Source organism: Bombina bombina, chromosome 7 (genome assembly GCF_027579735.1).
Source record: "Bombina bombina isolate aBomBom1 chromosome 7, aBomBom1.pri, whole genome shotgun sequence".
Classification (NCBI taxonomy): Eukaryota; Metazoa; Chordata; class Amphibia; order Anura; family Bombinatoridae; genus Bombina; species Bombina bombina.
Window position 1 is genome coordinate 137,826,317 of NC_069505.1, and position 17,152 is coordinate 137,843,468.

The following is a 17,152-nucleotide window of genomic DNA, read 5'->3' on the forward strand; positions in this document are numbered from 1 at the left end:
CGTGGAGATAGCACCATCCACCTTAGGGACGGTTCCCCACAGATCAAGCTGCATGTCCGGAACAGGGAAAAGCTTCTTAAAAGAAGACAATTTTTGATAGGAACTGGGAAGGCCTGAGGCACTACTCTGTCCTCGTAAACCCTATCCAGTTTAGGGATTAAAGGTTCCTCCGGGAGTTTTGGTTCTGGAACCTCCAGCGTAGCAAGCACTTCCTTCAGCAGGAAACGCAAATGCTCCATCTTAAATTTGAAATCTGGTTCCTCCGCGGATGGAGGACTAGAAGTAGCCGATTCCAACCCAGAAGCGACATCCTCGGATAAGTCAGATTTGTCCTCCTCAGCGGATAATCTGTCCGAGATATCCAGCGGAGTCGAAGACCCCTGAGACGGATAGCAGTGCTGTACCTTCCGCTTGCGCTTAGTAGGACGAGGCATCGCATTTATGGCCGCAGAAACCGCCATCTGCAACTGATCGGCGAAGTCTGGAGACCAAAGGGCCCCTCCCGCGAGAGGATTAGTAGTGCCCTAACTGCTTGTGTAATCTGAGATGCTTGTAGGGAACGCACCTCGCGGTGGACGGCTCAGTCGTACTAAATACTTTTTTGAAGTAGTAATATTGCCATAACATGTGGAACAGAGCAGTAACGGCGGTTCCACCGGAACCTCCTCACAGTATACACAGTTAGTAGGTTTAGATAAAAGAGTATCTTCCAACATATCAGAGTCCTCCATAGCTTGCGCCTTTATTACGGACTTGATTATTGATTAAATGGCACCTTTATATTCCAATGGCCGGGGCACTCAACACCTCCTATGACCCGGGCTACAAGAAACATCTTTCGTCTCCTCCGAACACAGGATGAGAAAGAGGAAGTTACTGAGGCCACACCCATTCACATGGAGTGCCATCCAGGACCGCCCCTGCACTGAGCGAGAGACGCACCAAAAAAGCTCACCTCAATCTCTCTCTAACTGTTCCACACTGACAGAGCCTCATCTCACACAAGTGCAGCAAAAAAACACAAACATTATTATGTATATTAAAATCCCCCCTGTTCCATAACCCCCTTCCAAGGGTATTATCCTAGATTCTATACAGATAAAAGGAGTCACACTGTGACCCTGTCTTCTTGCATTATCACATATATAGATAATGAAACGATCTTACCAGAATCAACGCCGTGTACCAGGAACACGGCCCTTCAAGTGTGACAGGTTAGTAGCGTCGCTCCTGACATGGACTTGAGAGAATAAAAGCAGGCAGCGAAACTCGGCAACACTGATTGCTTAAGGAGCTGTTGATATGAGTCTGGATGGTTTCGCAAAATAACTGTCTTTGCCTCCTCCTGGTGGCCAGGTTCTTATTTCCCACAAGTGATGAATAAAGTAGTGGACTCTCCTCCCCTTTAGATGGAAAACTTCACATTTCTACTACTATTATGTTATTTACTTTATCTTTTGTTGAACAGCATATCTAGATATGCTAAGGTGCATGTTTCTTTAGCACTCTAAGGCAGCTGTGCTTGCAAAAGTGAATACAATGTCTGCACTGTTGCCATCACTGTAGAGTTATATTCATCATATGAGTCAAGAGGTTGTGTCCCTGTAGTACAAACCTATGCAAATACTGCAGATAAAATGAGTTTTAATTGCATATAAGTAGGTATATGGCCACAGGTAGCAGCATTCAGCTATTTTCGGTGCTAGATCAGTCACAGTGCATCACACAAAGATCTGTGCAAATCCAGACTTCTGTGTGTTGCACTTACACACTAATATATCCAGCGCAGAAAATAGCCAAATCCTGCTGCTTGCGGCCATATTCTGCATTTGTTTAGCGAATGTATAACAAATTGTGACATTTTGCCCATGCCTACTTATAAGACATTTGTTCAGCATGTAGATCTTATGCAGTACAGTGCTTATACTTCTATTTACTTTAATGTCCTTTTAAAGGTATACAAAAGTCACAATTGAAATGTGCATTTTAATTTTTAATAGAAGCATTTTTTGCAATATACATCTATTAGCAAAAATACTTTAAATAAAATTTACCACTATTTCAGAGGCATACGCACATATGCTGACTAGACCATTAAGATACAAACACCATGTCTGCTTAGAGAGCGGGTAGTGCTGTGTATTGTGCCTCTGAAGACTTAATTTGTGTCATACAAGCCAAGTTGTGGTGTTTGAATATTGGTACGTGGTCCCTCAAGCATATGTACATATGCCACTGAAATGGAATTATATTGCAAAAATGCTTTTGTTTAAAATTAAAATGCACCTGTACATATGTGAATGTAGCTTTTTTATCCTTTTTAAAATGCACTGGAGATTTTTTACAGAGCCCTGAATATGAATCTGTGCTGCGCACACACTATACTAGCTATAATAGATAAAGACATCCAGAGCAAAACAAATGAATACAAACCCTCTTTATTGATCAATCTTACAGATAAACAGGTATCTTCATGTCAAGGTGCAATAATGAAATGCTCCCACAAAAGGGTTAAACACATAGTTAAAGTTATCACTGAACACTGCCAGTGAGCCAATCAAGGACAGTATATGTACAAAGAAACAATCATCAACTGTGTTCAGCGCTGGAGCAGAAGTACATTGCTGAATTAGAGCTTGTTTTAAGTTTGTGTTCAACTGCTTTGTTAATTCTGTGCAAGGAATAGTGCAATAAATAAATGCACTCATGCTTTAAGCATTTGAATGTTTCTTTATGTCCCTTTAAATACAAATTAGATATGTCTTGATAAAATAATCTAAATTTGCCTTGCCAGTTAAAGAGACACAAAATAAACTTTTATGTTTCAGATAGAGCATGAAGTTTTAAGACACTTTACAATTTACTTCCATTATCACTATACTAGTCTTTGATTGGCTGATATCTGTCACATGATAGAAGGGGTGGGGAAATGGGAGAAAAAATAAATTTGTCAGAACAAAATCTATTGCTTATTTGAAATTCAGAGTAAGTGTTATTGCATTGTCTTTTTATTATGTACTTGTTAATTATGCAATTTTACTGCATTAAGTGGTCCTTTAACTATCTTACATCATTGTACTTTGTATTTTTTTGACTTGCTGCATTTTCATAATCTCCAGATCTCCGTCGTATGACTGCTGGCTTTATCGGGATGGCTGTATCAATCATCCTTTTTGGGTGGCTGATCGGAGTGCTGGGATGCTGTAAACAACATGATCTAATGCAGTATGTGGCTGGCCTGCTTTTTCTCATGGGAGGTAAGAAACGTCTCAGTTTTTGCTTTGGGTCAGCTGGTAGAGACTAATTATCAGCCATTGAATACCCTTCCAACAAAGAGTTCATGGATTTATAGAGGCTTTCAGACAAGGGAGGGGGTTAAATTGCTGCACTTTGTCTATTGCAGTCTACTGACACACTTCCTGCAATCACATTATTATGGAAATATATTATGTAGATTATTATATATTGAGAGTTTCTATTTTCCTAACACCACATTCTTTAAAGGGACATACTAATGCAAACAATGTGCTCTAGTTCATAACAGAATGTCATTTTTGCAATACTATGGGGTAAATTTTACCATCCTTGCAGTTGGGCAGGTTTGCAAGTAGTGAACTTGTCCACTTGCAAAATGGTGCATCGCACGGGGAAATTTATTGTGCATTGCCGCCCGCTGCTCCGCCGCAACCAATTACGCTAGAGCACTGCTTTTCAAACCTGTCCTCAGGCCACATTTTGAGGATATCAAGACTACAGCACAGGTTACCTGCTCTCACCCAAGGTAATCCTGAAAACCTGGCCTGTTGGGGAGGCCGAGGACAGGTTTGAAAACCAGTGCGCTAAAGCAGGGTATGTCGATCACCTGGAACAAGTGAGTGTCGGGTGATTGATCTCGCCACTTCTGAGGTGGAGGAGAGAAAAAGTATGTGGCAGCAGGCTTGTTTGTGCGAATTAGAAAAGAAAAAGTATGTAGCAATGTTAGCACTTCCCTTCAGGTTCTCCCAAACCGTGTAAAGAAGCAGAAAGTGTTGAAAGTGGCGGTGCTGTGTCACCTCCTGGGAACCAAGCTGCCCACATCCTCTGAGTCAACCTTGTTGCTTTCACCTCCAAAATAAAAGAGCTCACAATAGTGTAGCAGATTTCAGACAATGTCGTAGGTGCACAAAATGGTTATACTCCCGAGATTGCAGTTAAAATCAGCCTTTAATTAAAATCATCACAAAGGTGTCTTCAGGTGCAGCTTCAGGTTTTATTTCAAATACAGCTCAACTTGTTCCAGCTAAAAGAAGCCTTTATCAAGAGCATAAAGTTAAAACACTGGAACAAATGGTTAACGAACCTGCTCCACATAGCTTAATAAATGTACCCCTATGTCTTACTTTCTATACAAATGGATTAAACACAAAGGTAAAGCCCCATTCAGGAACCACAAGCACTGCAGCTCCCATGCAAGAAACTAATGGCCAGGCAATAAGGAGCAGAAACTACAGATAGCTGCCAATTCCAGGCCATTTTTTTTGTTTGGCAGCTGCCGTAATTGCGGGTAATTATTGGCACTTTGATTGTGCAATTAACCATTTTTCAATAGTAAACTAAAGACAGGAATACAAAATGTATAGGCTATACCAAATTAGAGCATGCCATTTTTGCATTTGAATGTCCCTTTAAAGGGACAGTCTACTCCAGATAAAAAAAAAAAAGATAGCTAATCCCTTTATTACCTATTACCCAGTTTTGTATAACCAAGTTATAATAGTACGCTTTTCACTTCTGTGATTACCTTGTATCTAAGCATCCGCAGAATTCCCCCTTATCTCAGTTCTTTTGACAGACATGTATTTTAGCCAAAAGGGTGCAGACTCATAAAATAACTCCACAGTAATGAGCACTATGTAACCATTTGACACACATGAACTAACACTAACTGTGAAAAACTCAAAATGCAGTTCAACGGCTTAGAAATCAGTTTAAGAGCCTACCTAGGTTTAGCTTTCAACAAAGAATACCAAGAGAACAAAGAACATTTGATGATAAAAGTAAATTGGAAAGTCGTTTAAAATTACATGCCCCATCTGAATCAAGAAAGTTTAATTTTGTCTAGACTGTCTCTTCAACTATATTGCTGCTGAGACATTTTTACACCCCTGTGCAACAGGTTTTGTTACACACACATTTTTTTTTCTTTGAGCTGCCTCCACAATTATATGTTTAAAATTTCATAATATTGGAAAATGCCACCATATAAAAAGGGAAAAATAAAATTGTGTCATTTACTATGGAGTACATAGTGAATAGCGGCACAGTAGAGTCATTATTCCCTAAATACTTCAAACCCACATTTAGCACCAGGTCACTTTCACAAAACACCTAAATATAGGATTTTATACTAGACATGTGCAATTTGTTATACATTAGCTAAACAAATCCCAAATACGACCATAAACTGTGTGATTCGGATCTTCCGACAACAGATTTGAGAGAAAAAAAAAAGACAGCACATATATGTGTTGCACATTTCTCTACTAATAAATCCAGCACGAAAAAGAGCTGATAGGTGCAATTCAGATGTGTGATCTAAACAAATCCCGAAAAATGTCCACGGTTTACAGCTATTTTATACCTATACTGTTCAAGTAAAATTAACAAGTAAAAATCAGAAGATAAAATACAATATTGTTGGCACTATGCACCATCTTCCAATTTATGCAGGAAATTAGTAAGTCTAAAACATCTGACTATCCAAATATTACATACTTATGATGATATCAATACCCTTATTTGAATCATAGAACCCCAGGATTTCAAAGTGAGGTTTTATTGTAAATTATTATGGCGAGAGGGTAACAAAACCCTTTAATGACCAATGACAGAATTATTCCGTCACGGAACAATTGAGCAAACTGAAGCCGTTTTCGGTTAAAAGTGCCAAAACACCCAAAATAGAACCAGTATTAAGAGATACGTGTCATTGTCATAAATTATGTTATTGTTAGTTACCAAATGGATGGACACACAATGAGGATTGCTGCTTTCAAATAAGCGGTCTCAAGTTTATCGTTTTAGTATTGTCGGGGCGGGGGCAACAGTAGGGGATAACCCACCTAGATGTTGTTAGATAAGCCCATGATTCTGGCAGGTGATCACTGTTGCCACAGTTATTAGTGGATTGCCACCTGGGAATGACACCCCCTCTGAAATATAGTCCTCTCCACAATTAAGAGACCTCCATTTGTCCCTTTGTACTACTTATTTTGGGGTTCAAGGGTCCAGTTTAAAGCCCAGTGCACAGTAAAAGGCATCAAGTAGACAGATGATTCCTATTTCTAAGGCAATAATCTACTACCTGAAGGGGCATAAAAACCCTCATTTGAAAATTGGTAATTTCCTCTTTCATGTGAGGGTCATCATTTGTCCGTGTGCTGTCTTTAGGGACTAGAGACACATTTAGAAGCCACTGCCCCTCATAAGTAAATACATTAGGTAGGTGATTGCAATGTTTGTGCTAATCACCTAGTCTGGGTGATTAGCACAAACAAGTCTGGGGTATGAGATCCTACATTGAAACTGGGACTCATACTGCTGTGTTTCATGGGACAGATAGATGCTCTAAAGGGGCCACGTCCTGGCCAAACAGTGTATGGGTGTATACTTGGGGCAAGTGATTACTATGATGATCATATGAAAAATAAAAGTGTGGGGTGACCCCTCAATTAAGAGAGGGGAATTCCCCCCAAACTGGGGGGGTTAGATATGGGCTCCATAAGAGCCCCTCTCCCCCTTAGGTTAAACAGTACTTTAAAGGGACACTGTAACCAAAATTTTTCTTTCATGATTCAGATTGAGCATGAAATTTTAAGCAACTTTCTAATTTACTCCTATTATCAAATTTTCTTTATTCTCTTGGTATCTTTATTTGAAATGCAAGAATGTAAGTTTAGATGCCGGACCATTTTTGGTGAACAACCTAGGTTGTCCTTGCTGATTGGTGGATAAATTAATCCACCAATAAAAAAGTGCTGTCCAGAGTACTGAAACCAAAAAAAAGCTTAGATGCCTTCTTTTTCAAATAATGATAGCAAGAGAACGAAGAAAAATTGAAAATAGGAGTAAATTAGAAAGTTGCTTAAAATTTCATGCTCAATCTAAATTACAAAAGAAAATTTTTGGTTACAGTGTCCCTTTAAGCTCTGCTGCACATTATCACAGTTTTAAGGAGATCACCAGCTTCCAGGGGAACATGACCCCTAATTTGTAAAAGTAGATTTATCTCTTTCAAATGAGGGGTATCTTGTCTCTGTAAATGGCTGAGATATGGGTTTTTAATTTCGCTGAATTCTTGTGATGTCACCATGCCCCTGAAATACTTCTGAAAATATGTATCAAGCAAAATAACTGAACCCCAAATAACTTACCCATGCATAAATTTAGATAAAAACAAAATTTATGCTTACCTGATGAATTTCTTTCTTTCTTGACACGATGAGTCCACGGATCATCACTAATTACTGTTGGGAATACCTCTCCTGCCCAGCTGGAGGCGGCAAAGCTTTTAAATATCTCCTCCCTTCCCTCCCACCCCAGTCATTCGACCGAAGTAAAGGAGAGAGAGAAAAATACAAGGTGCAGAGGTGTCTGAAGTTTATAACATACTAACAACCTGTCTAAATAACAGGGCGGGCCGTGGACTTATCGTGTCAAGAAAGAAATGCATTTATCAGGTAAGCATAAAACATAATTTATGTAAGAACTTACCTGATAAATTCATTTCTTTCATATTGGCAAGAGTCCATGAGCTAGTGACATATGGGATATACAATCCTACCAGGAGGGGCAAAGTTTCCCAAACCTCAAAATGCCTATAAATACACCCCTCACCACACCCACAATTCAGTTTAACGAATAGCCAAGCAGTGGGGTGATAAAGTGGTAGAAAGCATCAACAAAGGAAATTTGGAAATAATTGTGCTTTATACAAAAAAATCATAACCACCATAAAAAGGGTGGGCCTCATAGACTCTTGCCAATATGAAAGAAATGAATTTATTAAGTAAGTTCTTACATAAATTATGTTTTCTTTCATGTTATTGGCAAAAGTCCATGAGCTAGTGACATTTGGGATAGCAATACCCAAGATGTGGATCTCTACTCAAGAGTCACTAGAGAGGGAGGGAATAAAATAAAAACAGCCATATTCTGCTGAAAAAAATAATCCACAACCCAGAAAAATAAGTTTATTTTCATTTTTGAAAGAAAAAAAACCTTAAATCAAAAGCAGAAGAATCAAACTGAAACAGCTGCCTGAAGAACTTTTCTACCAAAAACTGCTTCCGAAGAAGCAAATACATCAAAATGGTAGAATTTAGTAAATCTGATCTAGTAAAATGAGCTGTAATTCTCTGAGGCGGGGCCTGACCCGACTCCAAAATAAGCTTGATGAATCAAATGTTTCAACCAAGAAGCCAAGGAAATAGCAGAAGCCTTCTGACCTTTCCTAGGACCAGAAAATAAAACAAATAGACTGGAAGTCTTCCTGAAATCTTTAGTAGCTTCCACATAATATTTCAAAGCTCTTACCACATCCAAAGAATGTAAGGATCTTTCCAAAAAATTCTTAGGATTAGGACACAAGGAAGGGACAACAATTTCTCTACTAATGTTGTTAGAATTCACAACCTTAGTTAAAAATTGAAAAGAAGTCCACAAAACTGCCTTATCCTGATGAAAAATCAGAAAAGGAGACTCACAAGAAAGAGCAGATAACTCAGAAACTCTTCTAGCAGAAGAGATGGCCAAAAGGAACAACACTTTCCAAGAAAGTAGTTTAATGTCCAAAGAATGCATAGGTTCAAATGGAGGAGCCTGTAAACCTTCAGAACCAAATTAAGACTCCAAGGAGGAAAAATTGATTTAATAACAGGCTTAATAAAAACTAAAGCCTGTACAAAACAGTGTATATCAGGAAGTATAAAAATAAAACAGAAAGAGCGGAGATTTGTCCTTTCAAGGAACTTGCAGACAAACCCTTATCCAAACCATCCTGAAGAAACTGTAAAATTCTAGGGATTCTAAAAGAATGCCAGGAGAATTTATGAGAAGAACACCATGAAATGTAAGTCTTCCAAACTCTATAATAAATCTTTCTAGAGACAGATTTACGAGCTTGTAACATAATATTAATCACTGAGTCAGAGAAACCTCTATGACTTAGTACTAAGCGTTCAATTTCCATACCTTCAAATTTAATGATTTGAGATCCTGATGGAAAAACGGACCTTGAGATAGTAGGTCTGGCCGTAACGGAAGAGGCCAAGGCGGGCAACTGGACATCCGAACCAGACCCGCATACCAAAACCTGTGTGACCATGCTGGAGCCACCAGCAACACAAATGAATGTTCCATGATGATTTTGGAGATCACTCTTGGAAGGAGAACTAGAGGCGGGAAAATGTAAGCAGGATGATAACACCAAGTAAGTGTCAGCGCATCCACTGCTTCCGCCTGAACATCCCTGGAGCTGGACAGGTATCTGGGAAGTTTCTTGTTTAGATGAGAGGCCATGAGATCTATCTCTGGAAGACCCCACATCTGAACAATCTGAGAAAACACATCTGGATGGAGAGACCACTCCCCTGGATGTAAAGTCTGGCGGCTGAGATAATCCGCCTCCCAATTGTCTACACCTGGGATATGCACCACAGAGATTAGACAGGAGCTGGATTCCGCCCAAACAAGTATCCGAGATACTTCTTTCATAGCTTGGGGACTGTGAGTCCCACCCTGATGATTGACATATGCCACTGTTGTGATATTGTCTGTCTGAAAACAAATGAACGGTTCTCTCTTTAACAGAGGCCAAAACTGAAGAGCTCTGACAATTGCACGGAGTTCTAAAATATTTATTGGTAATCTCGCCTCTTGAGATTTCCAAACCCCTTGTGCTGTCAGAGATCCCCAAACAGCTCCCCAACCTGAAAGACTCGCATCTGTTGTGATCACAGTCCAGGTTGGCCGAACAAAAGAAGCCCCTTGAACTAAACGATGGTGATCTGTCCACCATGTCAGAGAGTGTCGTACATTGGGATTTAAGGATATTAATTGTGATATCTTTGTATAATCCCTGCACCATTGATTCAGCATACAAAGCTGTAGAGGTCTCATGTGAAAATGAGCAAAGGGGATCGCGTCCGATGCTGCAGTCATGAGACCTAAAACTTCCATGCACATAGCCACTGAAGGGAATAACTGAGACTGAAGGTGCCGACAGGCTGCAACCAATTTTAAACGTCTCTTGTCTGTTAGAGACAGAGTCATGGACACTGAATCTATCTGGAAGCCTAAAAAGGTGACCCTTGTCTGAGGAATCAAGAAACTTTTTGGTAAATGTATCCTCCAACCATGTTTACGAAGAAACAACACTAGTTGATTCGTGTGAGATTCTGCAGTACGTAAAGACTGAGCTAGTACCAAGATATCGTCCAAATAAGGAAACACCGCAATACCCTGTTCTCTGATTACAGAGAGTAGGGCACCCTGAACCTTTGAAAAAGATTCTTGGAGCTGTTGCTAGGCCAAATGGAAGAGCAACAAATTGGTAATGCTTGTTTAGAAAAGAGAATCTCAGGAACTGATAATGTTCTGGATGAATCGGAATATGAAGGTATGCATCCTGCAAGTCTATTGTAGACATATAAAGTCCTTGCTGAACAAAAGGCAGAATAGTCCTTATAGTCACCATCTTGAAAGTTGGTACTCTTACATAACGATTCAAAATTTTCAGATCCAGAACTGGTCTGAATAAATTTTCCTTCTTTGGGACAATGAATAGATTTGAATAAAACCCCAAACCTTGTTCCTGAAGAGGAACTGGCATGATTACCCCTGAAGACTCCAGGTCTGAAACACACTTCAGGAAAGCCTGAGCTTTTACTGGATTTGCTGGGATACGTGAGAGAAAAAAATCTTCTCACAGGAGGTCTTACTCTGAATCCTATTCGATACCCTTGAGAGATTGATTTTGGACAGATTTTATCCAAATATCCTTGAAAAACATTAATCTGCCCCCTACCAGTTGAGCTGGAATGAGGACCGCACCTTCATGCGGACTTAGGGGCTGACTTTGGTTTCCTAAATGGCTTGGATTTATTCCACTTTGAGGAAGGCTTCCAATTGGAAGCAGATTCCTTGGGGGGAGGATTGAGTTTGTGTTCCTTATTCTGACGAAAGAAATGAAAACGGTTAGAAGTCTTAGATTTACCCTTAGGCAGAAAAACTCCCTTTCCCCCAGTGACAGTTGAAATAATAGAATCCAACTGAGAACCAAATAAATTATTACCTTTGGAAAGAAAGAGATAGTAATCTAGATTTAGATGTCATATCAGCATTCCAAGATTTAAGCCACAAAGCTCTTCTAGCTAATATAGCTAAAGACATGGATCTAACATCAATTTTGATAATATCAAAAATGGCATCACAAATAAAATGATTAGCATATTGCAGTAAGCGAATAATGCTAGATAAGTCAGAATCCAATTCCTGTTGCGCTAAATTCTCCAACCAGAAAGTTGATGCAACCGCAACATCAGCCAAAGAAATTGCAGGTCTGAGAAGATGACCTGAATATAAATAGGCCTTCCTTAGATAAGATTCAAGCTTCCTATCTAAAGGATCCTTAAAGGAAGTACTATCTTCCATAGGAATAGTGGTACGTTTAGCAAGAGTAGAAATAGCCCCATCAACTTTGGGGATTTTTTCCCAAAACTCTATAGATTTTGCTGGTAAAGGATACAATTTTTTAAACATTGAAGAAGTAATAAAAGAAGTACCTGGCTTATTCCATTCCATTAGAAATCATATCAGAAATAGCCTCAGGAATAGGAAAAAACCCTGGAGAAACCACAGGAGGTTTAAAAACAGCATTTAAACGTTTATTAGACTGAACGTCAATAGGACTGGTTACCTCAATATCCAAAGTAATTAACACTTCTTTTAATAAAGAACGCATATACTCTATTTTAAATAAATAAGTAGATTTGTCAGTGTCAATGTCTGAGGAAGGATCTTCTGTATCAGATAGATCCTCATCAGAAGAGGATAAATTATTATGTTGTTGGTCATTTGAAATTTCATCAACTAAATGAGAGGTTTTAAAAGACCTTTTACGTTTATTAGAAGGTGGAAATGCAGACAAAGCCTTCAGGATAGAATCAGAAACAAATTCTTTAAAATTTACAGGTATATCATGCACATTAGAAGTTGAAGGAACTGCAACTGGCAATGTACTATTACTGATGGATACACCATCTGCATGTAAAAGTTTATCATGACAACTATTACAAATGACATTCGGCGAAATAATTTCTACAATTTTACAACAAATGCACTTAGCTTTGGTAGAACCTATGTCAGGCAGCAATGTTCCAGCAGAAACTTCTGAGACAGGATCAGATTGGGACATCTTGCAAAATGTAAGAGAAAAAACAACATATAAAGCAAAATTATCTATTTCCTTATATGACAGTTTCAGGAATGGGAAAAAATGCAAATAGCATAGCCCTCTGATAGAGAAAAAGGCAAACATCAATGGGGTATTGAAATAATGAAAAAGTTTGGCGCCAAGTATGACGCACAACTTTTTTGGCGCCAAAAATAACCGGAAATGACACACTTGCGTCACTAATGACCCAACCGTGTGAAAGGTCTCGGCGTCAAGTATGACGCCGGAAATGACGAAGTTGCGTCATAGACGTATTTTTTCGGGCCAAAAATATTTACGCGCCAAGAATGAAGCAATAAAGTTTAGCAACCCGCAGGCCTAATACCGCCCGCAATTTGCAAGAAGTAGTCAATTGAAAAAAAAAAGACTAAACCCCAGGTAAGAAATACATTTCTTTAAAAAAAATGTTATATTCCCCAAATATGAAACTGACTGCAGAAGGAAATTCATGAATCTGACTCATGGCAAATATAAGTACAATACATATATTTAGAACTTTATATAAATGCATAAAGTGCCAAACCATAGGTGAGGGACAGTCTACACCAGAATTTTTATTATTTTAAAAGATAGATAATCCCTTTATTACCCATTTCCCAGTTTTGCATAACTAACAGTTATAATAATATACTTTTAACCTCTGTGATTATCTTGTATCTAAGCCTCTGCAAACTGCCCCTTTTTTCAGTTCTTTTGACAGACTTGCAGTCTAGCCAATCAGTGCCTGCTCCCAGATAACTTCTCGTGCACGAGCACAGTGTTATCTATATGAAATACGTGAACTAACACCCTCTAGCGGTGAAAAACTATTAAAATGCAATCTGAAAGAGGTGGGCTTCAAGGTCTAAGAAATTAGCATATGAACCTCCAAGGTTAAGCTTTCAACTAAGAATACCAAGAGAACAAAGCAAAATTGGTGATAAAAGTAAATTGGAAAATTGTTTAAAATGACATGCTCTATCTGAATCATGAAAGTTTATTTTGGCATAGACTGTCCCTTTTAGTAATAAAAAACATACTTACCAAAAGACACCCATCCACATATAGCAGATAGCCAAACCAGTACTAAAACAGTTATCAGTAGAGGTAATGGTAAATTGAGAGTATATCGTCAATCTGAAAAGGGAGGTAGGAGATGAATCTCCACGACCGATAACAGAGAACCTATGAAATAGACCCCCGTTAGGGAAATCATTGTATTCAATAAGTGATACTCCCTTCACGTCCCTCTGACATTCGCTGTACTCTGAGAGGAATCGGGCTTCAACAATGCTGAGAAGCGCATATCAACGTAGAAATCTTAGCACAAACTTACTTCACCACCTCCATAGGAGGCAAAGTTTGTAAAACTGAATTGTGGGTGTGGTGAGGGGTGTATTTATAGGCATTTTGAGGTTTGGGAAACTTTGCCCCTCCTGGTAGGATTGTATTTCCCATATGTCACTAGCTCATGGACTCTTGCCAATTACATGAAAGAAATTGTTTCTTTTGCAAGATGTACCGAGTCCACGGATTCATCCTTGTGGGATATTATCCTTCCTAACAGGAAGTGGCAAAGAGAGCACCACAGCAGAGCTGTCTATATAGCTTCCCCCTTAACTCCACCCCCCAGTCATTCTCTTTGCCGGCTCTAAGCAGGAAGGGAAAAGTAAAAGAGGTGTTAAACTGTTAGTTTTATTTTATCTTCAATAAAGAGTTTGTTATTTTTAAATGGTACCGGTGTTGTACTATTTACTCTCAGGCAGGACATAGATGAAGATTTCTGCCTGGAGGATGATGATCTTAGCATTTGTAACTAAGGTCCACTGCTGTTCCCACAGAAGCTGAGGAGTACAGGAAAACTTCAGTGTGAGGAACGGTTTCTTGCTATACAGCAATGAGGTATGTTCAGTCATTATTTTCTGCAGAGACTTGGATAACTACAGAAAGGCTGACAGTATCCCCATTAGGGGAAGGGTAAGCAGTAATCCTAGTATTAGATGGGGTATTACTAGCTTGCATATAGGGCTAATCTTATGGGCACTCAGTTTGTATGTTTTATTGGGACAAACGTTTATGTGTCTGGGAGTACTGTGTTTATTTCATTTGGGACTTCTGTTTTTGTGGGTTCACTTGGCTTATTTGGTTTTTTTTCTAAGCCACATGGCTCAAAGATCGTTTTGTAGATTTATGTGTAGGCCCCAGCAACATCGAGTGAGAGGGACCGGGCCTATTTTCGCGCCTCAGTTGCGCATTTGTTTTACATAGGCAAGCAGCAAGCTACAACAGAAGGGTCCTGGTGCACTTATAAGGGCCTAATTGAAGCTTTAGTTACACATTCTTGATCCTTGAGAGCAGGTAGGTGCCACAGCAGAGCTGTGGCTGGGTGCTGACAAGGGTTTTAGCGGGTTTTAAACACTTTTCAATCCGGTTTTCTCATTTGAGGGTTAATTACCTTAATACTTGTGGTGCAATCTTTCTAAAGCTTGATGGAAAAATTTCGGAAAGTTTGGAGTAATTTTAAGCACTTTTGCAGTTTTTGTATGCCTTTTTTTCTCTTAAAGGCACAGTACCGTTTTTGAAAATTGTGTTTTTTTCATTAAATAAAGTGTTTTCCAAGCTTGCTTGTTTCATTACTAGCCTGTTCAACATGTCTGACATTGAGGAAACTCATTGCTCAATTTGTTTAGAAGCCATTGTGGAACCCCCTCTTAGAATGTGTCCCACTTGTACTGATATGTCTATAAATTGCAAACAGCATATTTTGACTTATAAGAGTTTGGCATTGGATGATTCTGAGACAGAAGGAAATCAGGTTTTGCCATCTAGTTCTCCCCAAGTGTCACAACCAGTAACGCCCGCACAAGCGACGCCAAGTACTTCTAGTGTGTCTAATTCTTTCACCTTGCAAGATATGGCCTCAGTTATGAATACTACCCTCACAGAGGTTTTATCTAAACTGCCAGGGTTGCAAGGGAAGTAGCTCTGGGTTAAGAACAAATGCTGAGCCTTCTGACGCTTTAGTAGCCGTATCCGATATTCCCTCACAATGTTCTGAGGTAGGGATGAGGGATTTGCTATCCGAGGGAGAGATTTCTTATTCAGGAAGGATGTTCCCTCAGACAGATTCAGATATGACGGCATTTAAATTTAAGCTAGAACACCTCCGTTTATTGCTCAGGGAGGTTTTAGCGACTGGATGATTGTGACCCTATTGTAGTTCCAGAGAAATTGTGTAAAATGGACAAATGTTTAGAGGTTCCCGTTTACACTGATGTTTTTCCGGTTCCTAAGAGGATTTTGGACATTGTTACTAAGGAGTGGGATAGACCAGGTATTCCGTTCGCTCCCCCTCCTGTTTTTAAGAAAATGTTTCCCATATCTGACACCATGCGGGACTCATGGCAGACGGTCCCTAAGGTGGAAGGAGCTATTTCTACTCTGGCTAAGCGTACAACTATACCTATTGCAGACAGTTGTGAATTCATAGATCCTATGGATAAAAAATTAGAGGGTCTCCTAAAGAAAATTTTTGTTCATCAAGGTTTTCTTCTTCAACCTATAGCGTGCATTGTTCCTGTAACTACTGCAGCTGCCTTTTGGTTTGAGGCTCTAGAGGAGGCTCTTTAGGTGGAGACCCCACTAGATGATATTCTGGACAGAATTAAGGCTCTTAAGCTAGCTAATTCTTTTAATACTGACGCCGCTTTTCATCTCGCTAAGTTAGCGGCAAAGAATTCAGGTTTTGCCATTTTAGCGCGTAGAGCGTTATGGCTTAAGTCCTGGTTGGCTGATGTGTCATCAAAATCTAAGCTTTTGACCATCCCTTTCAAAGGTAAGATCTTATTCGGGCCTGCACTGAAAGAGATCATTTCAGACATCACTGGGGGGAAGGGTCATGCCCTCCCTCAAGATAAGTCAAATAAGACAAGGACCAAATAAAATAATTTTCGTTCCTTTCGAAACCTCAAGGGTGGTCCCGCTTCCTCTTCCCCTGCTGCAAAGCAAGAGGGGAACTTTGCTCAATCCTAGCCAACCTGGAGACCTAACCAGGCTTGGAACAAGGGTAAACAGGCCAAAACGCCCGCTGCTGCCACTAAGACAGCATGAAGGGGTAGCCCCCGATCCGGGACCGGATCTAGTAGGGGAAGACTCACTCTCTTTGCTCAGGCCTGGGCAAGAGACGTTCAGGACTCCTGGGCTGTAGAAATTGTAACCCAGGGGTATCTTCTAGATTTCAAAGATTCTCCTCCAAGTGGTAGATTCCATCTTTCTCAATTGTCTGTAAACCAGACAAAAAGAGAGGTGTTCTTACGCTGTGTAGAAGACCTTTTTACCATGGGAGTGATCTGCCCAGTTCCGAAAGCAGAACAGGGACAAGGTTTCTACTCCAATCTGTTTGTGGTTCCCAAAAAAGAGGGAACCTTCAGACCAATTCTAGATTTCAAGATCCTAAACCAATTCCTAATTCTCCTTCAAGATGGAGACCATTCGGACTATTTTACCAATGATCCACGAGGGTCAATATATGACCACCGTGGATTTAAAGGATGCGTATGTACACATTCCTATCCACAAAGATCATCACCAGTTCCTCAGGTTTGCCTTTCTGGACAGGCATTACCAGTTTGTGGCTCTTCCCTTTGGGTTGGCCACGGCGCCAAGAATCTTCACAAAGGT

At 39.7% G+C, this 17,152-nt stretch overlaps 2 protein-coding genes across 2 annotated transcripts in view; one reads left to right on the forward strand and one right to left on the reverse strand.

Moving 5' to 3' along the window:
* The window catches only part of LOC128666002 (transmembrane protein 178B), a 114,333-nt gene that overhangs the window by 75,248 nt on the left and 21,933 nt on the right, over positions 1–17,152 (forward strand). The window contains exon 3 of the mRNA XM_053720345.1: positions 3,120–3,257. Within this exon, the coding sequence (XP_053576320.1) occupies positions 3,120–3,257 (138 nt within the window). The remainder of the gene's footprint in view (positions 1–3,119; positions 3,258–17,152) is intronic.
* Positions 1–17,152, reverse strand: part of PSMC3 (proteasome 26S subunit, ATPase 3) — a 125,622-nt gene that overhangs the window by 38,132 nt on the left and 70,338 nt on the right. The window lies entirely within an intron of this gene.